General features: G+C 39.0%; 1 protein-coding gene and 1 long non-coding RNA gene across 7 annotated transcripts in view; one reads left to right on the forward strand and one right to left on the reverse strand.

The window, feature by feature from the left end:
- Positions 1 to 25486, forward strand: part of IGF1 (insulin like growth factor 1) — a 76441-nt gene that overhangs the window by 43862 nt on the left and 7093 nt on the right. For 2 of the 6 annotated variants that reach the window (XM_026499793.4, XM_026499794.4), the window contains exons 3-4: positions 10780 to 10961; positions 12455 to 12846. In XM_026499793.4, coding sequence (XP_026355578.1) covers positions 10780 to 10961; positions 12455 to 12616 — 344 coding nt within the window. In that variant the 3' untranslated portion in view covers positions 12617 to 12846. Of the gene's footprint in view, positions 1 to 10779; positions 10962 to 12454; positions 12847 to 25486 lie in introns of those variants that run through there. The other 4 variants (XM_044384484.3, XM_048218215.2, XM_026499795.4 and 1 more) reach the window with 2 other exon arrangements.
- Positions 23926 to 25069, reverse strand: LOC130544482 (uncharacterized). The gene is made up of 3 exons (XR_008960791.1): positions 24854 to 25069; positions 24201 to 24310; positions 23926 to 24070 (listed from the first exon to the last, which is right to left on the reverse strand). It is a non-coding gene; the product is annotated as an uncharacterized LOC130544482 (long non-coding RNA).

The raw sequence follows: 25486 nt of genomic DNA on the forward strand, positions 1-25486 counted from the left end.
AATAAACCTTTCAGCCTCAGTCTGCATACCTGCTTGGTATTTTGATAAATAATATTACACCTTGCTTGAGAACTCCTTGTACAGATTTTAAAATTTTAATAACTTTAACATTAGTTTATTTTACCAAAAAAGGGGGTGATGTTTGAAAAACCATGTTTTTAATGGTCGTCTTCTAATTTTGTCCCCTGGGCAGATGTTAGGTACCAATAGCGGAGATGACGACCTGTCTGGAAGCTCATTCACTTTATCAGAGATGATACAGCATATGGTTGTAGCTGGAATTTTCCAGGGAAACTATGCATGTGTCCCCCTGGAAGGAACTGAATATCTCACAGAGGATTCATATACCATTCACAGACACCAAGGAAACTAGTGAAATAAAAAATTGGCCACTCTGAGTGCTACAAAGTTTATTAGCATTCTGGTCAACAATATTAGCAACCCTCCCAGGGCTTGTCACTTATTCATTTTTTCAAGATGCAGCTTTGTAAAGAGTAATGGTAAAAGACTATACCCACTATTTCACACTAATTCTCATTTCCAAGTGTCCACATAAGTGAAGGCCATCCCTCACTTATTCCTCAAAGCCTTCAGGACCCTGATTTCCAGAACGTAGTTTGATTCTCTCTACTATTTCAACAGCTCCAATAAATGACTCCCTTTCTTACCCTTTTTTTTTTATTATGATGTTAGTCACCATACAATACTTCATTAGTTTTTGATGTAGTGTTCCATGATTCATTGTTTGCATCTAATTCACACCTGTATCCTCCTTGAACTGGTTTCTTCAATCCCTATAGATGGTCTTGTTCCCTCCTCTTACTCACACCCCCCTCCATATTGGACTTTCCCTATTTTCCTCCATCAAATCCAACACTGATCCCTGATTTCCTTAAATTCGGCATATGAATCCTGTTTTCATCTAAAATTAAACCTGACAAAATGGAAACTCCTGGTTCTCTCATCAAACTTCTCTTCACTATATATTTCCCTATTATTAGGGAGAAGCACTGATATGCCATATGTACATTATTGATTAGAAAGTGGGTAACATAACCATCCAGATAATCCTTAGGGTCATATTGTTAGAAGGAGTGCTTGATACTATCCAGTACTTTGGTTATCAACATAAGGAAACTGAATCTCAGAGAGTTTGGGTGATTTGTGAATTTACACAAAGGATCTGGGGCTAAAATCCAATGTTGTTTTCATCATACCGCATTGCCTTCTTTTTATTCCCTCTCTGCATATGGCACTCTTGTAGGTGCTACAGAAACATTTTATAGGACCTTTCAATTCAGGAACAGCCTTGTTAAACACACACCGGCATGAAAAGGACATCACACACAACCCAACTGGCACTGAAGTGCACACCATGTGGTTATTTATATCATGTAACGCCCTAACCACCTTTTCCCTCCCTCCTCCTCCTTTTCTCCCTGTGTTCAGTCTGTCGCTGACTCTGGCTGTTCCTTCTCTGCGGTAATGCCAAAGGCTGTCTCTGCTGCTGTGGAGGCTGCCTTCCAACAGCTCACTCCCTGATGCAGGCCCAGTGCCTCTCCTTACGGGGCCTCCACCTCCCAACACTCTCCCTTCAGACACGCCAGACTGCCCTGGCAGCTGTCACCCCTTCACCTTCCATCCTGACCATGTCACACCCACCCCTGGGAAAATCTCCAGATGTGCCCTGAGCAAAACACAGAGGCCTGAGTGAGGAGACTGACAGGGAACAGGGCCCCTGAGAACGCAGAGCAGGTGCCAAGTTGCAAAGAAAAGAGAAATGATAGACTTCAGAGTGAAACTAAAAATAAAGAGAATGTGTTTTAATACCCTTTTGGCTGATTCATCTTTCTGTGGCACCAGAGAGAGGGGTGTTACCCTCTATTCACCAGTGCCTTATGTTTTGCCTACAAGGCCTCTCTTACCACATTTGAAAGAGTAAACGAACAATAACAATGCAAGTATAGGAGATAATGTTGGTAGCATAGCTACAATCTCCAGGTTGGAGCCAGACTCATCTTACAATTTCCGTCATAGTCTTTCTCAAAAAAATGAGATAAGTAAAGTCCATATACATAATTCCTCAATATCCCTTCGTGTTCTTTCTCTTGCTGTCTGTTTTCATCTCATTCAGGCATGGGACCAAGATGGAGTAGTAACTAAGTGGGCCTGGTGACACTGTATACTTGGTGACTGCTTATTCCCAAAGTGAGGTTGGCAGGAGAGGGAGCCCTAGTTTTCAGTTATTCCAAGGAGGGAACTAAACTTTAATTCCTAGCCTACTATGGAGTCTGCATAGCATCAACTTTTGTCCTAAAATTCATCAGTGAGTAAAAACATCAGTGGCTGTCAATAGCAGGAGAGAAGAAGATATAGAGGAAGAAGAGAAGAGAAAGAGCTGAGGCATGAAGCGAAGAGAGAGGAGAAAAACACATATGCTGGTTGAAAGTGATTGGGAAACCACTTCTAACCATCTATTTTGCCCACACCCATCTCATGCCTTGAAACACTGTTTTGAAATAAGTGGATGGATGGGGATGGTAACTCTGAATAATTATTGGGGAGAAATCAAAGGTAGCAAGAGGTCAAGATAAGCCCATATGACTTTAACTTGTTTGACTTGATAGGAGCATCCATTGTCAGAGTGTCTATTCTAGATTACAACTATTTAGAACAATCTATACAACATATAGTTTGGGTGTCCTTTCAAAGGAACAGTTATTCATTTATTTTAATGGCAAACAGTCCTCCTTTATCTAGAAAGGATCTTTTACAACCAAACATTGGAAAGGATGCATTTTTAAGAGTAGGGGGAAGAGGATACCTGCCTAGTTAGCTATGTTATCCAACTCAACTCCATAATAATACTACTTAAAATAGCTAACATTCACTTAGACTTTACTGCATACCAGACATTGTACAAAATACTTTACATACATTATCACTTAATCTTCCCATCTATCCTGGGAGGTACTCTTTTACATATGTCCAATTTAGATAGCCTCTGCGTCTTAGAATATTTGGTGCCTTGCCCAAGGTGAACAGTGAATAAGTGGCAGAATCCAGGTCTGTCTGACTCCAAAGCCTGTGTTTTTAGCCATTCCACATATTGCCTCCTTCATTGGTATGACTGATGTCACAGGCAGATCATACCAAATCCTGTAATATATTCTAAATAACTGAAACTATGTAACTAGAAAATGGTAGCTAACTTATATAGCAGGCCCGAATGAAGTCATTCAAACATAAAAATGACCTCTTGGCATCTGATTATCTTTTACCTTAGACCAAACCATTCCCTTAGGACAACATTTCTGTCCAGCAAAGCATTTCTCTTGCCAAAGTATAATTTTGTTGGCTACATCTATCTCCTCCAAGCCCTGGAATCAGACCTAAGCTAGTAAATTGTGCTGTCCTGGCAAGACGCTCGTCCTCCAGGGCATTGTATCAGGCTAAAGTAATACATCATGTTGCTTCCCACTCTGTTGGCCCATTTCTCCAGAGTCCTAAAACGGTAATGTTTCTGCTCTGAATCGCTAGTTTTCTTGTTCCTGGGCCTTGTGCTTTAGCTTCCTGGTCTTAGAGATAGAGGTGGGCTAAATAGCACTATTTTTACACCTGCCCTTGAGTTGAGGCTTCCAAAAGAAAGGAGGGTTTAAAGAAAGGGGAAGCCCCATAGATCTCTGCTTCATTCCTTTCAGACCCACAGATACACAAACATTGACTTGATTGGGTAATGAGATGATTTTTGTCTTTTGGGGTTGTGGGGATTTAGTAGCTGAGAAAGAGTTGCTGAGTGGTGGGGGTGGGGGGTGGGTCAAATAGGGCCAAGATTCCTAGAAAAGATGGCCTCGTCCAACTGAGAAGTAGTGCGACCAGCAAATACCAGCAGTTAAAAATTAACATAGGCCAAAATGAAATCAATGCCTAAATGTGATAGGTTTTCCAGAAAAGTTCATGACATGTAGTTCATAGAAAAGTGGACATTTTCTCAGTGTTCACTTTTACAGATGCCAAAGGTCAGTCCTACTTGGAAAGATCCTTCTGCAGAAAAGCAGAAATGTATAGAGTCCACTAGCAACATATAAGGCAGGCAATAGGTATACATTTTTTAAAAAACTTCTTCAAAAATAGTCCTAATTTCAAAGTGTTTGGCAGTAGCCTTGATACTGATGGTAAGTCACTTTACTCCCTGATACATGTGTGTGTGTGTGTGTGTGTGTGTATGTTATTCTAGGTACATAATGATGTGCCTAGTTTACAGAAGTGAAAGCCTCTTTCTGTATCTTTACTAAGCACATGACAACATGTATCTCAATAATTGTTTTCATTCAAGTGTGATTACCATAGAATTTTTTTAAAGGTAAAATATTGACTCATCAAAAGGCTTTAAGCTAAATGCAAATCTTATGAATTCAGAAAATATTAACCATCAATGTATCATATTTTGTGTTTGGATAAATAGTCTTATCTCAATTTTCCTTATGTTGGAATTCATGAAAGGAGCCTAGTTTTCCATATAAAGCCATAAAATGTGTAGGAAGGATTGAGAAGTGATTCTCACTTTTCCACCAATGAAAATAGCAATTAAAATGCTAAAGTAGAGACAACTTCAAGATTACTCATATTTTACCCAACTTTCCTAAGAATACCATGCAAAATTATGTCAACTGAATGATTTTTTTATTAGACAAGGTGGCCCATGGGGAAACGTTGCCCTAAGAAATTAGTTATTCTGAGTTACTCTAAATTGTCAACATGTCTGGAGGTTTTGGATAAATGGTGTAAGAAACTTAATTTTCTGGCTTCTGTGGATTCTTACTGTAGTAGTTAATTTTGAAATCAATCCTCAGTTAATCAAAGTTAAATGGAAGTAGTTTCTTATTACTTAATAACCTCATGTGTGTTTTCCATCAAACACATAATTGTGAATTTTTTTAAAATAGCCAACTTGAATTGTCTTACTTCTTTTTTTCTGCCTTCAAAATATGATTGACTTTAGAACCTACTCCTGTTAGCAATTTCTAAAGACTAGGTTTATTCCTCAGAACCCAAAGAGTAGCAAGTTGTGTCTTCAGAACTGGATATTTCCCTGTTTGCAAAATGTTAGCATTTTTCGTTGTTTAAATACTGATTCTTCAAATCAATGTCTCCTCTTTCCATTGATAGGGTTAAAATAATTAAAGTAAAGCTTTCTCAATAAGAGGGGAAGTTTCAAAGCAAATTAAAATTGAGTACAGCATTCCAACTGCATCCCAAGAAACCTATAAGAAACACATGCATGCATAGCACAGTAGAGGTAGTACCATTTCTACCAGTAATGAATGACTAGAGCTCTTTGTTCTAGAAGTGATGACCCCAGTTTAATCTCAGCATTACACCTTCTCCTTCAGAGATGGAGGGAAGCAAGTTGCTTGCATCCATGACAAAATGTGAGACTCAGCTAATTGGTGTGGTTTTGATGATGCCACAATTCTGCCCAAAACCCTTGTAACTAGCAAGTTTGCCCTGAAGATTATTGAATTACTCCACTGACCATGCATTATTTAAAGGGAAGTGCTATTATTATAGAAGCCAGCTGCTTAACCATTGGAATTCTGTCTGTTGGCCAACTTTCAAGATATAGCAGTGCACTGTGACTACGCATTATGTCTACTCATAGTGGAGTCAAAGCCTAGGTTAGGTGGTGGCCAACTTGTCTGCTAAGCAATATTTGGTGTGCAAGCTTTGGAGCAAAACTACTGACAAAATAAATAAATAAATATATAAATTTTCAATGTCAAGACTCTGTCAGCAAGAAAAAGTCTGTGAAATTTTATACATGTCTATCTGTTCATGCTAATGGTTGAGTGAGTATATGGTCACTTCATAATGCCAGTACCACAGAACTCTGGGACTGTACCTACTTGTAGAAAGGACTGTCCTTTTTCTATTCTATTTCTTTTGTGGTAGTCTCAAGTGAGGAAAAATATTTTAAGCCTCTTGGGGAACTCAAGTAATAAATAGAAAAAATATTTTCACTTTCTAAGTTAAAAAATATTTGAGGGGCACCTGGGTGGCACAGCGGTTGAGCGTCTGCCTTCGGCTCAGGGCGTGATCCCGGCGTTATGGGATCGAACCCCACATCAGGCTCCTCTGCTAGGAGCCTGCTTCTTCCTCTCCCACTCCCCCTGCTTGTGTTCCCTCTCTCGCTGGCTATCTCTATCTCTGTCGAATAAATAAATAAAATCTTTAAATATATATATATATTTGAACTTCTTTCTTGAAGACAGTGTAAGTAGCTCCCAACCATACTGAGTATTTGGCCTAGATGGGTTTTCTCCTCCATTTCTTTACTTGCTTCAGAATATCTGAAGTAGACGGGATCATGGCAGTCATACACTGTGTACAATACAGGAATATGCTCCTAAGATCTCTGGCAGGTGTTCATACAGCCTTTACTTAACTGTTTCTAGCAATGGGAAATACATTACCTTTAAAAGAAGTTTGTCCCATATTTAACACTTTTGAGTAGCAATATTTGTTTCCCATTCACCCACCAATTCTGACTCTGCATGCAGGAGCAGAATTACATAGTTCCTAATGAGGAGTTCCTAAAGGCAAGGATAGAAAAGTTCATTCCACCTCATTTAAAAATTAATCATATTGACAACAGCTATAATTTACAGGTGATTAAAAATCTCCATTTTTCTCAAAATTGATACTGGAACAAATGATTTTACAGCCTTTCTAATAAACCATATTGTTTCAGACTTCTGATTTTAGCCCATAGCAACAAATGTCTTTATTTTGGTTCTAGAAAAAAGTAATATGAGTGTACTGGTGGTGGGAATGCAAAATGATTCAGCCACTATGGAAAATAGTATAGAGGTTCCTCAAAAAATTAAAAATAGAACATATAATCCAGCAATTCCACTTCTGGGTATTTATCTGAAAAAAATGAAACACTAATTTGAAAAGATATGTCTACCTCTATGTTCATTGCAACATTAATTATAATAGTCAAGATATGGAAGCAACCTATGTGTCCATCAGTAGATGAATGAATAAAAAAGATGTGGTATATAGTATATACAATGGAATATTACTCAACCATAAAAAACAATGAAATTTTGTGATTTGTAGCAATATGGATGGACTTAGAGGTATCATACTAAGTGAAACAAATCAGATGGATAAAGACAGATACCATATGATTTCGCTTATATGTGGAATCTAAAAAACAACACAAAGGAACAAACAAAACAGAAACAGACTCATAGATATAGAAAACAGTCCTGTGGTTGCCAGAGGGGAAGGGGTGGGAAGTGGGCAAAATAAGGGAAGGGGATTAAAAGGTATAAACTTCCAGTTATAAAACAAATGAAAAACAAGAATGCAATGTGCAACACAGGGAATAGTTAATAACATCGTAATAACTTTGTATGGTGACAGATGGTAGCTAGATTTATCATGTTGATCACTTCATAACGTTTATAAATGTTGAATCACTATGTTATGCAACTAAAACTAATATAATACTGTATGTCAACTATACTTCAATTTAAAAAAAAAAAAGAAGTAATATGAGGCATCTGAAGATAAAGGACAAAACTTTGACCCTCAACTGCGGCCTCTCAATTAGTCAGAAATAATTTTTTTTACTTACATATCTTGATGTAGAACCAGAAACCAAGCCTATAGGACACTTCAAAGGATGAATTAAACTTTAAAAGGCAATAGGTAAAACTTGTTATATTCATATATTCCCAATGAAGTACAATTAGTCCATTGCAGATATTATGAATAGACAAAGAAAAACATCTCTCTAGAACTGCAGTAACTAAAGATAACCAGTAGTTACATTTATGGTAAAATCCAAGTCTGTATACCACTATTTCAACAATATTTTTTTAAAAGATATGGACATAAGGTAAACTTTTTTTATGGGGCATTGCAGGAAAGTCCTAAACTTCTGTTCCTAAATTCATTGATCTATGGACTGAAAAAGCACAGCTATTTTATAGACTGAGCCATGTAAAACTCTGAGCTCATCTCAGAAAGGTGACAAAGCAACTTTGGGTGTGTGTGTTATTATTTTTTTTGCTGTGCTGATGATTACTTTCTACTTCATAAAAGGAAATAGACCTGTGGTGAGTTTCATGGCTATTGATAGTTGCCAAGAAGGGAATATGCAATACATACAGTGTTTTCTGCATTCCCAAGACTAAGAGTGGTGTCTTCCTCCAGAAGGAAGATTACATTAGGGATGCATGAAATGGAAATGCTAAAGAGGTCCTGGAATTGCAAACCCTATCCCTCTCCATCTTCAACCCATAAGCATAAATTTTGAAATCAGTTGTTTCTGAGTTAGCCAAGATTGAAGGTTTTTGGAACCACCTTTACCACCCCACCTTTAAACATCAAATTACTGTTCTATACTACACAACAACAAAAAGTCCCAGGTATGTCCCATTAAGAAATGTATAGTTTCGACAAAGAGCAACTGTTACCTATGGTGAACAACAGGGATACCTCAAGTAAGTCAAGTCACCTTCTCCTTCCCACCCCAAGAGGAAAACCAGTATATCAGCTACTCTTAACTGGCTGACCCCTTCAACCTCTTGAAATAACCACTTAGCAAAAAGTATGTAGAAGTCTTTTGTGGATTACAAAGAACCATGTAAGCCCATTTGCGTCTTTCCTCTAATTATAGTCCCAGGAAAAGATTATAAAAACAAAAACCAAAAGACATTGTTTACATTGCCTAGGGGACTGACCGAGTCTCAGCTTGCCAGGGCCTGGCTGGCGAGTAGAACCAGAGAGTCTTCTGCACTAGTGGATTCTCCAATGGCAAGTGAAAGCACTACTGAGGCTTCGATTGGGGCCAGCTGCCTGGTCCCTCCCAAACCCCTCAACCATGAGGTGCCCACAGGGTTTGCCCCTAAGTGAGGAAGCAGACCCCACCCAAAGAGACCACAAATGAACCCTCACTGAGTTACTACCCCCAGCTGCCCTAAGAATGACAATAAACCTGCCTTATGGGGAGGAAGCATCCCCAGGCTCCTGTGCCAAACATCAGGAAAACATTTGGGTTTGTAGAAGATGCCATGAACAGTTGGCCCTTCAAGCAGCAAGGCAGCCATACTAGTTTGGTAGCAGGCCATTACCATGGGTCTGATCTTCCCTAACTAGGGAGTTCAAAACATACATGGGGATTTTGACTTTCAAAATGCCATCCTGAAGAATGGTGTCATTATTACACAAATATAAGATCTTATTTAAAATATAACATTGTCTTCTGTGTTGGGAATAAAGAATGAACATATGCCAGATTGATTAGCTGGATTCTTCAAGCTCAGTGGTTCACAAATTGTCCTCCATGAAGACTAGATATCAGTGCAGAAGGCCAAGCCCCCCACTTCTCAAGGGAGGTAAGGGAGATGAGAGAAAGCCAAGATCCAGTTCCCCCTGCCTTTGCCTGAGCCAGAGCAGTTTCACTTTTGTCTGCTTTATCCATTGGTATATAAGCAAGATTTGGTTTAACAGAAGTTCTACTTTAACAAAAAGTTTACAAAGAACTCAGGTACATTTAAGTTCCTGTGGCAAGTTCATGTAAGCTTGTTTTGCCCTCTCTTTCAATTCTAGAGCCGAAAAAGTGTGCCCGAATCAAAACAATGCAAAATAAAACTAAACCAAAACCTACCTGCGAAGAAAAGATGTCTAACTGATTTGCAAATATCAAAAGAAATTTGATTCATGATGTGCCCTCTGGGCAATTAGAATCACATGAAAGATGGACGTTTAGTTCATTCTGTCTCAGTGTAGTAGTTATTCTATAAGAAAACAGAATTGATTGTTCTGGTCTCTCCAGGGTGATAGGAGAGGAAGCCCCATCATACTAGTATTGTTATCAATCCCAAGTTCCAAGGCTTCTGGATGCACTTAATACTAAAGCTGTTTCTTCACAGATTATATAAGATCCTGGAAAAGGGTACTCAGAGAAAGTGAACCAACATTTATTTAGGATCTCCTTTTGTCAGGTGATGTTCTAAGCACATTTCATACATTATCTCATGTAATCCTCAAAGAATCCTTAAAAGGAAGATATTATTAAACCTACTTTACAGATGGGCAAACTGGGCCCAGGAGGTTTAAATATCTTATCCATAGTTACACAACAGGTCTCCTGGGCTCTCTGAGGCACTTGAACTCTGCAGGGAAAGATGTGAGTTCGAATCCTGATTCAACTCCTTACTGCATGAATGACTGAGTCTCAATTTCCACATCAGTAAAATGAGGAGCCCTTTCCAGACTTAAAACCCCTTTGGTACTCAACCTGATGTCACAATGGAAGCAGTTAAGCAAAAGAGCAAAAACTTGAGCCATCCTGCACATGAAAACTATGCAAATTTGCTAAAAAGATGAAGAAAACTTAAAACATGATCTTCTTTTAATTAATATTCCTAGCAGCCTCCAAATGAAGTGAATATATAAAGAAAAACTAGGCTTGAGCATAGACAAGTTCCTTGACTACAGGTTTCTGAGAACTAGAGAATTAACAGAAATAAAATACATGGTGCATGAGTTAGTGCTAAGGAGTGTGGGGCTGAGTCCAGAGACACACTAGAATCTAGAAGGATATGTAGGGTCAGGAATTGTTGGGGAAGCTTCAGTAAGAGTCGGAGATGTGTAGGTTGACCAGGTGTGGGGAGAAGAGAGGCTTCAGGGGCTGGGTGGAACTGTGAAGATAGCAGATTCCCCACTAAAGCCAGGCCACTCTGTGTTTGATTTGCATAGACAAGCCCACGGGGTATGGCTCCAGCAGTCGGAGGGCACCTCAGACAGGCATCGTGGATGAGTGCTGCTTCCGGAGCTGTGATCTGAGGAGGCTAGAGATGTACTGCGCACCCCTCAAGCCTGCCAAGTCTGCCCGCTCAGTCCGTGCCCAGCGCCACACTGACATGCCCAAGGCTCAGAAGGTAAACCAGCTGGTGGGGAGGGATCCACCATCCTCAAGATATTGAGGTATCTTATCCCTGGTGGGTAGGCCAAACAGAAATTATGTCTCACAGTCTCCTGGCTTACAGGTCAAAAAACCACCATTCTCACCTCAGATGTCCATCCCTTTAGTCACTCCACATTGCAAATTCTTCTTTCCGCTGCTCTGGATGACCTGAATGGAGAAGAGTCACTAAATGTGAGCTTTGGTGTTAGACAAAACTGAAGTCCTAGCTTCACTGAGAGCCTTTGGCCAAATAACATAACCTATCCAAACCTTAGTTTCATCAGTAAAATTGGGATAATAATACCTACCACATCAAGTAATTTCAAGAATTAATAAATACACATGCAATTCTTTTCATAACCTGCACAAAGTAACTGTTGGGCAAGTGCTAATGCCTTCCATAATTGTAATTAATAAAAAAAGCATGTAACTTTTCAAGTCCTGGTATTCTGCAAAGGTGCAAGGAAAGAAAATATGCTAAAATGGGAACTATTTGAAATTCACATTCAATGGCAAGCTTAACTTTTAAAAAACCCCATTAAACATAGTAATTGCTGTTTGGCTCTAAGAATACCTAGAAATTTCTAATGATCAAAATCTGTAGGTGTCTTTTTCTATGACCTAGACTTCAAACAAACCTTAGAACTACTGTCTATGCAATCAAAAGTACATAAATGATCTAATGCATGAGTCACTTGATAAATTTTGTTGAATGAGTGAATAAATGAGTGAACAAATGAAAAGTAATTAAATTTTAGTCCTGAAGTAGAAAGAATAAGAACTGAAGAATAGGGGGTAAGTAAAGGAGAAAAAAGAAACTGAGGAAGGGTGGGTAAGGAGAGTAAAGCCCAAGTAGGTCTCCTTGGGGACACTGTTAAAAAAACCAAAACCAAAAAACAAAAACAAAAAACTGTGGTTTTACTCTTTGGAGCCAAAACTAGCATCGTGCAGAAAGCATAAGAAGAAAAACCAAGAAGTTCACAGTGACACATGTGCTGCTTCCTGGTCCTACACTTGCAGCCAAGGCTGGAGGAAGACCAGGGAGCTTAGCAGAGAGGTGACCCCAGGGAGCCACCATGAATGATGGAAAGGGCTTGGGCACAATCTGGTGCACAGAGAACATAGTAGCCAGTGGGTAAGTCAAGGAGAAAACATCATAGAAGTAATTTAGGTGAATATGGCTGAGAAGTATGCTTGAGGGGACAAAGGCAGGTTAATTCTTTCTCTTCCCAGGTGACCCAGTGCCTCACAATTTCTAGCTGGGGAGGGGGTGGGGGTCAGAGATGAGTCCCAGAGTTCTAAAAGTTTGGGTCTTGTGACTGAGGCCTAGACATCCCTCCAGCACCAATGCTATCTCCTGTACCACATGGAGCCCAGGCGTTCTGGGCTGACTCAAAGGCTCTGTCTTCTGGGACACATCAAGGGAACCACCTGTTCTCAATGCAATTATTTTTGTGATGTTTACAGTATCGTCCCCCATCTACCGCCAAGAAAACGAAGTCTCAGAGGAGAAGGAAAGGTGGGCCAAAGAAACGCCCAGGAGGGGAACAGAAGGTGGGGACGGAAACAAGTCAGCAGATGAAAGGAAAGAAGAAAGAGCAGAGAAGGGAGACTGGAGCTAGAAACTGAACACAGAGGCAAAAAAAGGAAACTGGAGGAGAGAAGGACTAAGCAGACAGAGGCAAGGACGATGAGAGAGAAGCAGACAGCGATAAAGAAAAGTGGGAAGTGCTATAGAGGAATGAAGAACAGTAGGCCTGGTGGAGCTAGATAATGCATGTGATGGAAGGAGAAGGAACCTGTTGTAGAATGTGGATAACAAACATGGAGAGAATGGAAAAGAGAAATGTAATGCCCAAGGAAGTCCAAAGAAATACAGTGGCAAGAATGAAAAAAAGAACACAAATTATAAAAGAGGCAAATAAGACACATTACCCTCCCTCCCAAAAAAACCAATTAAATAAGAGTAAAAGAATTAAGATAAAAATCAAGGCTTTTATATGTATTTTAAAATTTTGTGTGAAGCTATTATAGAAAAATTGCCCATGTCAATATATGTCCAGAGTTAAATATTAGCCCAAAATTCTCAGCAAGACTGAATTGTGTCATAGAAGTTCCCAGATGTCCTTTCCTGCAGTGTCATTGGAGGCTGGGTTTCTTAGTCAAGTCCAGGTTCAGGCCAAAGGGCACTCAGTATTTGCCTAAAGACCTGTGAGGCCAGTGAGGTAACCTACAAGAGGAGTCATTGAACCTTGCCTTCTTTTTTTGCACTTTGGAATCAGATATAAAAGATATATTAGTTGTATTAGTCTACTTGGGCTTCCATAACAATGTACCACAGACTGGGTGGCTTAAGCAACAGATATTTTCACACATTTCTGGAAGCTGGAAGTTCAGATGAAGGTGTTGACCTCATTTTAACATAATTACCTCGACAAATACCCTAGCTCCAAATAGGACTGCATTTTAGGTACTGACAGACAGGACCTTAACATATGAATGGCCGAGGAGAGACACAATTTAGCCCATAACAGAAGATTTATGATGTCTGATTACTGCCTTCTAATTCTATCTCCTATAAAACTCTGTGTGTATGTCTATCTCTGTCACACACACACACACACACACACACACAACACACAAATCTAGGTTTTCAGATGTGAAATCCTGCGAGTTTTTGTTCCATGGACACAGTAGGACAAAGGCCTCTGAAGTTGATTGGTTCAATCCCTTCATTTTAAAGACAAGAATACTGAGATCCATAAAAGGGTAAAAGCATGCTTGAGTTCTAAGCTGCCCTCCTTCTGGCTAGCAGAGAAGAGCACATAATCAACATGGACTAAGAAACCATTTTGAAAGGAAAAGACAGGACAGAAATAGATGGCACATGAAATCTTCCGTTAACTTAATAGTTTTCCACCAGAAGGAAGGGCATGAGTGACAGCAAGGGGCTGGATTTCCCTGAAGGTAAAAAAAAAAAGCTAAGTAGAATATAGAATTTAGGTCTTGTAAATCTTCTCCTTCAGCTTCTTTGATTTAACTAGTAGGCTTAGAGTCTTCATAGATATAAAACAAAAAGTCTCAAGATCATCCAAATTGTGAATTATAAGAGCTGAGAGAGGGTGTAGGAGAGAAGTGGTCAGCCAAGCAAATGATGACACTTGGGGTAAGAAGATGACTAAACCAAGAAGCGAAGCATTTCATCCAAGTAACCTACTTTGAAGATGTCATGGTATAAAGGAACCTCCTTTCCGCCTGGCCCTCCATGCCCCTGCTGCTTCTACTTCAGGATCATCCTTCCTCTATGGTGCAGTGAAAACCCAGGATATATAATAAATATAGCATAATAAAACATATAAGGCCATGCCCAAGGCTCAACCCAGGAAGAAAAGGTCCAGTCAGAAACATGTCAAGCCCCAGATGGGAGCTAAGCCACTCCTGCTATGGTTGCAAAAGCCTGGCCTATCTGAATAGACAAGGGTAGGCTGGTGCCAAAGCCCATCTAGTCAGCCACCTTACTGAGGAGTTGCTGAGTTCTTCCACTAAGACATCCATGCTTTGAGACCAGCCTCAGGCATAAGCTGATGTTTATCGTGACCACCACCTAAGAGTAGCCTGCAAATACAGATGGTTCTTCAAGTTCCACGGAAGAATTAACAATTCATGTCCTATGGAAAGTTTCCTTAGGGGATTATCTCTTCCCTGTTTCATTGTTGACTAAGTAAATGTCAATTATGACTCAAGGCTTTGGATAAACTATAATTATACTCTACGATAAACTTCATTCAAAAGAAGGGAGGCAAAGACTTTAAAAGAAAAAAAACAAACGGAACTTTCTAGTTAAAAAATGCTTAACTCTCACACTGTGGATTAAAATACACTTCTTTTTGGAATGGGTTTTATCAACTCTAAAGCAGTCATCTTGAATGCCTACATATGATTTCTGAGTAATATGAACTAAGTAAACAGGAAGAACCTATTATTGTCTTTCCATCTCCTCCTTCCTAGTGTCAATACCAAGTACCTAGTGATACATGGCATATAATGCCAGATGGATGGGTGGGTGGGTGGATGGATGGATGGATGGATGGATGGATAGATGGAGGAAACAGATGGACAAATAAGTGAGACAGGTAGCTGAATAGCGGTAGAGAAAGACAGACCATAAAAATAAGTAGCATTGCTGAGATGAAATGATTCCTCTCGTCCTTGCATAGGACAGTGAGGCAAGGACAGAGAAAAAAAAAAATGGAGGAGGGCAAAGGAGTTGCACTGACACAAGCCTTGCATTGCATGTTTGGAACTTCCTTTTAGAGCTTAAACTGAAATGGTTCAAGGACCCACTGCTAAAGGTGGTAACTGGTTGAGTAGTACTTTATAGTGAATGTTATGCACTATTGCTCTCCTTGATGCTTTTTTGAAGTGGGCAGAGTATTAATAATCATTCAAAATTCTGTTTCTACCATTTCTTGAGGCAAATTGATGACTGTATGTAAAACTAATGGGAAGATGGAAGGAATCATGATCCTGAAATAAAATTGTCAAAAGATATTTTGATTGAGCACCTACAATGTGCCAACCTCTGTACTAGGCAGATTATATAGGAGAATTATAAAGACTGAAGAGGCAGTAAAACATAGCAGTTAAGAATACAGACTCTAGAGTCACGCTGCCTGGGTTCAAATCCTGACTTTCACTTACTGGTTGTGTGGCCTTGAGCAAATCATGTCATTTACCTGTGCCTTGGTTTTCTCATCTGTCCAACAAGGGTACTATTTGAATCTACCTCCTATGGTTGTGAGGATTTACTGAGATAATATCTATATAAATGTGTATGTGAGCGTGTATGTACAAATACATATTATATTGCTTAAAATAGTTCCTGGCACATAGTAATCACTATTAGAGTTTTAGTTAATATTATTTTATCTAGTTCTGAAAATTAGAGCCATTTGAAAAATAAATAGATCTCTAAGTGGAAGTGAGTCTTGTATCACTAAAACCTTCAAAGCCAAGCTTGCCAGCACTTTTTGGTGAGGTGGTAGCAGGGTTTTGAGCAGATGATAGAAGGGAACTCAGTGACCTAAGAGCCCTTCCAACCCAGAGAACCCCAGTTCTATGAATAATTCCAACGTAAGCGGAAGCTCAACTCTCCCATGTGAGGAACCGTTAACTTTTATTTCAAGGTCACAGAATGAACTTTCAGAAAACCACCATTTTTCTCAACCAGTTAAAATCAAATGTAATATGTGTTTTCATTTCATGGTGCCTGAGGAAAATTTAATTGTAGCATGAACTCCAGCTCTTACTAGTTTTAAGTAAAATTGCCAAAATAAATAGAAATGTGGGATATTTCCGGGCTCACACAGCTTCCGGGACATTTCAGTTTCTAGGGCTGCCGATCCAGTGCCTTTCACAAGCATTTGATCTTCTTTCAAACATCTCTTGAAAACAAACAAAACCTCATACAGCTTCGAATGTGCGTGCTGTTAGGATGTAAGGGTGGAAAAAGAGGCAAAAAAAGGAGTCCTCCAAGAGCCCTTCCCCCCTCCCCTCAAGCCTTGACCACCCTCCCACCAACCACCAACAAGAAATAATGTTTTCCTAAGTAATACATTTTGCAATTTCTCAAGTCCATTAGCATCCATGGGGAAAGATGAGGTCTATTCTCTTACTTGTCTGTCTGAAGGGAATAAGACTTTTTCACTATTTAATAGGTAACAGGGAGCTGACTTTTAATCCAAGGGCAAAGTTGATAGTTTGAAGTTAAAGTTGATGTCTTTGGTAGCAATAAGAAGGTCAGTTGTTTTAGACAAAGCAGAATGCCCTTTTATGAGGTTAGGGATTTGGGGTGAATCATTTTCCAAAATCATAGGTAAATACAATTTCTTGGCTTTTCTTTCAGTGAAGAATTCCTCAGGTTATATGCTCATCAAAATGATTAAAAGCCTAGCTACTAATTGCTATGAAAATCAGTGACAGTATTTATTGACCTCAGCAAGACAAGTACACTTTTAAAGAAGGAACAGGAGAGGTTAGCAAATGTTCTTCAGTGACCACTAAATTTCCAGGTCAAAATCAGTTTCTCCATCCTCAGGGCTCTAAATGAAATCTGAGCACCTTTCCCTGATGTCCACATGTTTGGGGTTCATCTTTGATGGGACTCCTTAATGCCTTTAGTGCTACCTCACTTTTACCCAGCAACCAAAAGATATTATTTAGAAATACTGACTTATGTTTAAACTCAAAAAGAGAGAAATAGAAATTGAGGACGTCAGGGAAATTATGCGAGATGTGGGACAATGGACCTGTGAGTCCGTATCTCATACTTCCAGCGAGCAGCCAGGAAAGTTCTCACCATATACAAGAAGCTCAATTACAGATCTGATGGGCTACTGCTAGATAAGTAACAAGAGCTAGAAAACATTTTGGAAAATACCTATCTTTATTTTATTAGCTAATGTGGTTACAGTTCTAAGACCCATTGGTCAGGAAAATAACTCTTTTGAAAAGAGGAAGTTTGATAGAAATAAGAATCCATCCAACTAATTTTAATTCTAAATGTCCTTGCTGGTAATTTACAATCTGTAATTAACTACAGAAAACAGTTTTGAGGAAAAAGGGATTCTTTTCTCTACTTTCTCCCTGTGTGTGTGTGTGTGTGTGTGTGTGTGTGTTTATATAGTTTTATGTTTTAGCATTGTTGCAACCACTAGGGATTTGGGGTGAATCACTTTCCAAAATTATAGGTAAATACAGTTTCTTGGCTTTTCTTTCAGTGAAGGCAAATTCTTACGTGAAAACTAATCATCATTCAAGAGAAATCACATTATTCCTTTGTCTTCCCCAAGGCCCAGGTTTAGTCTTAAATATTATTCAGGAAATAAAGGAAACATTATTGAAGAGGCAGAAAGATTTTGGTTCTCTTTCTATTGTATCTTCTAAGGATCCATGGATTTCAACTACTTCTAATCTGATCTACAGAGAAAGAGAATGGCTCTGTAGATCAGAAAACAGAAACTTTCACATAGAACCAATTTGCAACTTTAGAAACTTTCTTGACCCAGCACAATCAAAGTTCAGTGCATCCAGACTGTCTTCATTCCAGCATCCCCTATACTTACTTCTATTAGAAATTGGGGTTATTGGTAAAAAACTATCTAATGCCTTTTCCACCACTTTCCCTTTCCATAACTGTAAACCTCTAACTTCCTCAATTCATTCTGGCATACACTTTTGTTCCCATTGGATCAGATAAATGTACATACATTTATTTGAGTAGGCATGTATCACTGTCATTCTGGAAAGAAGGTGGCAATGGTTTATACCATCGTCCCTGGCTTCTCTAACTAGTAGGGTCAGGATTTCCATAGGAAGTTGGGATGTTAAGAGCAAGACCTATGAAAGACTGAGCATGATGGCAATTCTCCTGTCTGGTAAAATAACCCCAAAGTTCCCACTGAGAGACCAAGAGATTTTACATCAAACCCAAACTGACCAAGTGGCCCAGTCTTCTAAGATGGGATTCTTATGCCAAAAGTTTTTATAAAATTCTGTGTAAAATATATAAATGCTTGTATGGGGCTTTCTGTCTGGTCAGCTCCAGGATGTCAAGTAATCAAAGACCAACCATCCCTGCCATCTGTGAAAATATGATGTGCTCTTTTCACAGCTATAAATAACAATTATGGCAAGACAAAAATTCCAAATGATTAGGTGCAAGACCGTGGCAGGTTGAGGGTTGGGTAAGGATTCCTAATCAGTTGACTGTTGTAGAGTTGGGAATATGCAATATTTATATCATGGTGTGAATGTGGCATGCTTGAATAGTTCTATGAGGCATTGCAGGACTAGAAAATAAGAAAACTACAGATGAATCAATAGATACATAGCATTATTACTGTTACTTTGTCAGTATCGGTTGACTTAGGCCACTGTTGGGTGCTCTGGTTTGTCTTTCTGTAAATAATGACATTTATTTCCTTCTTCAAATGAATATTAGGATAAGGGTAGAAGTGATTTTGGCACAATGAAGCAATTCTGATTTCTAAAAACTGTATACACGCATGAATTGTTCTTGCGCCATTTTCTGTCTTGGAAAAGCTCTGCTGGCACCATGCGTGTTTACTTTTATATGCTGAAAGGCTCCCATCAACCTCAAACAGATGCAAATCACTTTAACTTGTCATAGTGTTATTTTGTTCATCCTAAAAGTTCAGACAAGCCTTCCAAACTTCCAAAATTTCTCTCAATTCAGCGAGGAGGAAAATTTAGAACACAGCATTTGAGTGTTCTGCCCAGATGTGTCACACACACAAAGAATGAGTGGAGGAGGGCAACACCCTTTCCTACCAATCCTGTGAACTCATCACTATGGTGTTGAAATGACACCAAAAGGTACAACCCTGGGCCTCACATCTCCTCAGAACATGGCAATATAAATCACTTCATACACTACTTTAAGTACTCCAGCATAAGTTGTATGTCAGATGTATGGCATTTTGGAGGCTTGAGGAAAAAAAAATAATCAAATCCAGTTTTTAGGTAAAAATGTGCTGAATCTTTAGCACATATCAGTGAAATTGCTAGAATGTGGTGTTTCACTTTTTAAAATACCACAACATTTGAACCTTTCAGCAATTCCAAAATCAACTCCCTCTGGGAAAGATAGTGTGCTTAAACTTTTTTTTTAATTTAAAAATGTAACACAAACACAAACAGCTAACTAAACAAGCTGCCCATAAAATCAACAGTCTAAGCAGTCTGAACCCTGAAGTGTTTTACAACATCCTTCAAGACTATTAAAGGCAACGTAAATACTTCTTGCCAACAAGGGAAAATACCCTTCAGCACTTTTTTCCTTTTCTTTTTTTTTCCAGGCTTTTAAACAATTTTGGTAGTGATTTCTTACATCACAGACAGAAATATTTGAAATAGAGTCAGGTGGTATCCTTTGAAGAGTAAGAAAGTTGCTAAATCTGGATAATCCATGAATAATTATGGGACAAATATAAATTCCCTAAATCCTAGGGATTCCTAGGGATGCACCAGTCTCTAGAAAAAAAAGGTATATATCTGCTATCCCAGCATTCAAGGGAGCTCTGAGCACTTAGTAAGTAGATTCCCTTTCTCCAGCCAGGGAAAGGCAACACCCACCTATGGGATGTGCTTTGACAAGAGTAACTATAAAAAGGGCAGTGGCCAGTAAGAATAGGTGGTATTTATTAAGCACATGCCCTGTGGAAAGGATTATAGTGAATTATTTCAGTTAATCTTTACCATTAGTCTATAGGGTAAATACTAAAATTATCCCCATTATACAGATTTAAAAACTTGGGCTGAGTACGGCTAAATGTCTTACCAAGGTCTTGCTCTAACAAGTGGCCAGACCAGAATCTAAACTCAAGATGGACTCCAGTGTGTTAACCATGCACTGCCCTCACTCTTCTGCATTTTTTCATTGATACTTCTTGTACCACAACCCACCAATTTTAAGTTCCAAAACAGGAGGGGGCTCTGTGCTATTTGTCCCCATAGAGAGCACAGCAGGAAGTAGGAAGCCATGCCAGGGTTGCTATTTAAACTCTATTCTACTACTTCTATAGAAAAGTTTAAACAATTCTGCAAGCTTTTCCTGGTTTGCTATGTTTGCTCGAAGCACCATGCCTCTGGGGAGGAAACAGAGGTGAAGGAAACATGTTGCCTGCCCTCAAGGAGCTTACTTTTTAGTGGGGGAAATAAACACAGACATAATTTACTCTACAGCACATCAATGCTTTAACAAAGATAGAGGCAGAGTGGACTCTGATAGCACCGAAGCCTGAGCAGACTGATGTTGCTAATAAATGAGTTCATAAAATGGATCAAAATCAAGGGCCCTTGAAAGAATAGGCTCTCTCACACACAGCTGTGGCAGGTAAATGTGTGAGGGTGATCACCTGCACTCATAACAACTTTATGAGGTGGGTGCTCTTACCCAAACCTTTCATTTCACAGAAGAAACAGAGGAGAGAACAATGTAGTGATCATTCTCAAGGTCCCTTAATTCCTGTGTGGGGAGGTGGGATCCAAATCAGGTTTGTAAGCCCAGGTCTTTGGGGAAACAGAGATGAAACTGGGTTAAATAAGCAGGATTTTATTAGGGGAAATACCTGTGTGAAATAGGGGAGGAACCAGAAAGCCTGGGCAAACCATCAGAACACAATGCAAGTCTGACCCTAAGTGAAGGAGAAGGGCAGGGGGAGAGAGTGTTGGGTGGAAATGTCTTGGACTGCTGTAGAGTCTAAGGAAATGTTCAGAAAAGCCACTGGGGAGTCCTTGAACCAAAAGTTTGCCAATAAAAGAATCTTGTATTTCCCAGGAATGGGTCTACCTTGTATTCCCACCATAGTCAGTCTTGGCATTGGGGAAGGTGCCAGCTCTGGGCCATTGAACATGGCCAGAGAAAAGGGTAATATTGGAAAAAATGACCATTCCCACCATAATGACAGAAAAGGTAGGATGAGGTAATTTCCAGAAAAAAAAAGAAGAGGCTGAGCAGACTGACATTATGCCCAATCTATATACCTTTTACTTTGTTACAAAGGTAACCATCCCACCAGGAGCACAAGTCTCTTGAAATGTGCACCTTTGTCCTTTGGTTTTAAAAGTCACATCCCAAAGCACTGAGTAGATCACATGACACTTGGCTCCCAGAGATGAAAGGCTGACCCAACTCTCTTGGAATTTGAACTTGTGATTCCCTGAAGTAAAGAGATATCAAAGTTGATACAGAAACATCTAAATTGTCCTCCACAATTTCATATGTCTCCAGGCCAAACCAGGAAAATAGCTAGAGCACATCCTTTTCAACAGGTAAAGAGCTGATATCTGGGCGATCTTTCCAGTTATCTGTTCCTCTTTTTCCCCCCATCTTGCCGTTTTTAGGAGAAGGTCAATGCTGCGTTAGGACTTTATGCTATACAATAGGCTGCTAATATTCCATGCTGGACAGTATTTTCTCAGTATTTCTTATAGGATGCCAGGATTTTCTTAGACTTTATGTCATACAATACTTACTTGTTTGGAGTAGTTGAGATGGAAACATAGTCTATTGAAAACATCACTGCTTCCTTTCTGAAATTTAAAGAGACTATTATCATCCTTCTTTTAGATACTGTTTCTCAGGCAAAATCTCATTAAGATAGGTGGGGCAAAAAGAAGGGCTTAGAATATCCACAGAGTTAGCTTTTGCTAAATGAATACTGTGCTACTAGATTCCTATCAATAATAATATAAATGGGGCCCAGCTCACTCTTGTGGTAAGCGACGGTACCCCTCCGTAGTTTAGTCTTGCCTTACCCTCTAAACAAGCATATACCACCATCTGGGATTATGGGCAGTTTATTACATTGTCGATTATTATTATTGGAAATATATTTGGACTGTGAAGCACCCAATAATGTTTTATCTTTTGGGGAAGCAATATGGTAGATTGGCTAACTGGTGAGCTCAAGAATCAGAAGAAACTGGCACAAATCCCAACCATAGTCACATCTTCCTTATAAGAAATTAGGCATGTTGTTTAGCTTTTCTAAGCTTCAGATTCTTTAAAGGTAAAATGAGCAAGACATAGTATCCATCCCCAAGAGAACTAGGAGAATTAAATAAGAAAAATACGTCCAATTAACATATATAATATAGTGCCCAGCCCTGAGGGATAGAAGTAGTTTATTAAAATAATAAATTTTCTAATTATTAGTCCTTGGTCTATCAGTTTGTTCTTATGTGACCTCAAGCAAGTCACCAAATCTTAGCAAGCCTTAGGTTATAAATAAGACTGATACAAATAATATCACCTTACTGGAGATTAACATGTAAACTATAAAGTGTCTGCAAATGTTAATCAAGGTTATTGTTACTGCCATTGTTATTAGCTCTCAGTGATCTTTTTAATCAAAAAGTTTGTGGATTGCTTTCCTCTGTAAAGCCAGGAGCTAGGATAAGAGCCAAGAGACAATGGCAGAATGTAAATGTCATGTAATACTTCAGGCATTTTCCAGCTTCCTAAATATCTGTGTATGGCACACAATGTTTTATAATGTATATCACAAATTAAGATGTTCTGAAACTTATTCCATGATGAGTTGGTTAACATTTCCTTCAGAGTGATAAATTTTCTCAACCAACCTGAGTGAGCTAAAGGAACAACATTCTTTTTTCTTTTAATCATCTTACCTTCCCTGGTGTCAATAGGAAACAGTATTTACTCACTACTGCTTTCCTTTCAAAAATCTGTCTAGTTGCATACTAGAAACAGTTTCAGCTGGTTTGTTTGTCTTGGACAAGCTGTTGAAGTGAAAAGTTTTTGCTTGGCTGCATGTGGGACAGTTTCATAACCCTTCAAGAAGTGCACTGAAGGTGGGTGCCAGCTCCGGCTGCTTCTAACATGCCTCCACTTGCTGCCCATTGTCAAGGGTGGCTAGCATAATTAAATTAAGACAATGAGCAAAGCAACAGATGCGACTGAGACCAAATCCCTGAGTGCTTTTGTTTTGTCACTGTCATTGTCTGCAACAAAGAAGTCACATGTGAGAGCCTGGGAAGAGAGCCAAATGCAAACCAGACAACATCCCAGCTGGTTTTGAATGGCCTCCACCTTACGCGAGTGTGCTTGGGAACCATGCTACTTGGAGCAGTGTCTGCTCTACTCAAGTGAGTTTCTGCCCATGGCTTTGCTGCAAGGCCGAAACAGATCCAGAAGAAATAGGCCAGAGGATCCCTGGGCTCAGACTGACACTTTACACCTCTGCTATGAGAGAAAAGAAGAAGAATCTCTCTGCTGGGGAAAAGGATAAGATCCATATGGTTGACCAAGCTAACCTCAATCCTTTTTGCTACAGCCCTAACGAATTTGAAGAGGGACAGACATATAGAAGATACCTGAAATTTTTCTTCTGTAAATCTGGGATTAATTTGGCTTGAGAGAAAGACTGGAGATTAAACACCTCATCTTTTGATTTGTTACTATTTCATTCTTGAGCATATTTCCTAGTGTGCTCATTATCCAGATTCTTAAAATCTTCTTTTTCTAAGCTGGTATGCCTGTTAAAGAGAAAACAGGGCAAACTCAAATTAGCATATTTTTAGATCTGTTATTTAATTTGATTAGTAGTTTGGTAGAGAGGTGGCATCCTTAATAATAGCCATTTGAGGGTTTTGATGAGCCACATACCATCTGCAGTGTCCATTGCATACTAAACAGAAATGTTTCAAGGAGTTCGGGACAACAGTGATCCAACTCTGTAAAACCATTTGTTTTTCTTCCATCTCTCGGGAGAACCCCTTTAAGAATGCAGAATAACGTGTAAGATTAGGAATTTAAATTTACTGGTAACTTAACAGTGGATGCTTTGTATAACAACAAATGCATGTTAAGTGGACTTGGTAAAGTTGTATGGTATCTGGGGAAAAAGTGCCAGGATTTTTAACAGACGCATTTCAAGCTATCCTATACAAATGCCAAACTTCTTCCCACAAGTTTTCAATGGTCACTGAGCTAGTTATTTTAATAAACATATTTATACAATGACACTATCTTCCTTCTATTTAGTCAGTACAGGATATTGACCATCAACTTACAAAGTGCTAACTAGCTTTTTTGAAGGACTTGATGATAACTCTAACATTCCAGGTAGAGCTGAAAATTATGTGTAAGAAAAATTACCAAATCCCCATGGGCCTTAGCCAATAGGTATTATTTCCAGGGATGGTAGTCAATTCTGTCCCAGCTTCTCACGCACTGGAGGTCTCACATCTGAACAATTTCCAAAGTCCCTTACAATGACCTATAAGTTCCTAAGAATGACTGGATTAAGAGTTCATTACCTTAGCCAAAAGAAAGAATTTGGAGATTCCAGAGACCATAGAGAGAACTCTTCTTTTTCGTCATGATGAAAACATGTTCTGGGAAAAAGGGGTATTATGGATTCTTGAACCTCATTCTGTACCAATAATGATTCATTATGTCCTCCTCTAAGGTCCTCCTGGCTAGAGGTGAAACCAAGAGAAAAAGCACCTTATGTTTATGTGTGCAGATGCCATTTCCTCCCAGATTTAATCCACATCTTCTTATTTGTATAATAAACTTTACTATTTAAATATATTCAAGGATAAAATAATAACTATAGGAAAAGTATAATGACTTGATTCTACACATTATTAGAGGGCCCATTATAGTCATTTAATTCATTCTATAGCTATTTATTGAGCAACTGCAATATTCCAGGCATTGTTTTGGACACAAGGATATAACAGTGAACAGACAGACGGGTCTCTAATGTATAAGGCTTCTATTCTAAGCAAAACTCAGTATACCTTGGATAACAGTATTGTTTGCTAATAAGTGAATGGTAGCACCAAAGCAAGGAACCCAGGGTTTTTAGTCCAGGAATGGTTTCCAATGAAGATGAAATAATTGTGAGTAAATAATAATAATAATAATAAATAGCTAATATTTAT

This window comes from Ursus arctos, unplaced genomic scaffold, assembly GCF_023065955.2.
Source record: "Ursus arctos isolate Adak ecotype North America unplaced genomic scaffold, UrsArc2.0 scaffold_21, whole genome shotgun sequence".
Classification (NCBI taxonomy): Eukaryota; Metazoa; Chordata; class Mammalia; order Carnivora; family Ursidae; genus Ursus; species Ursus arctos.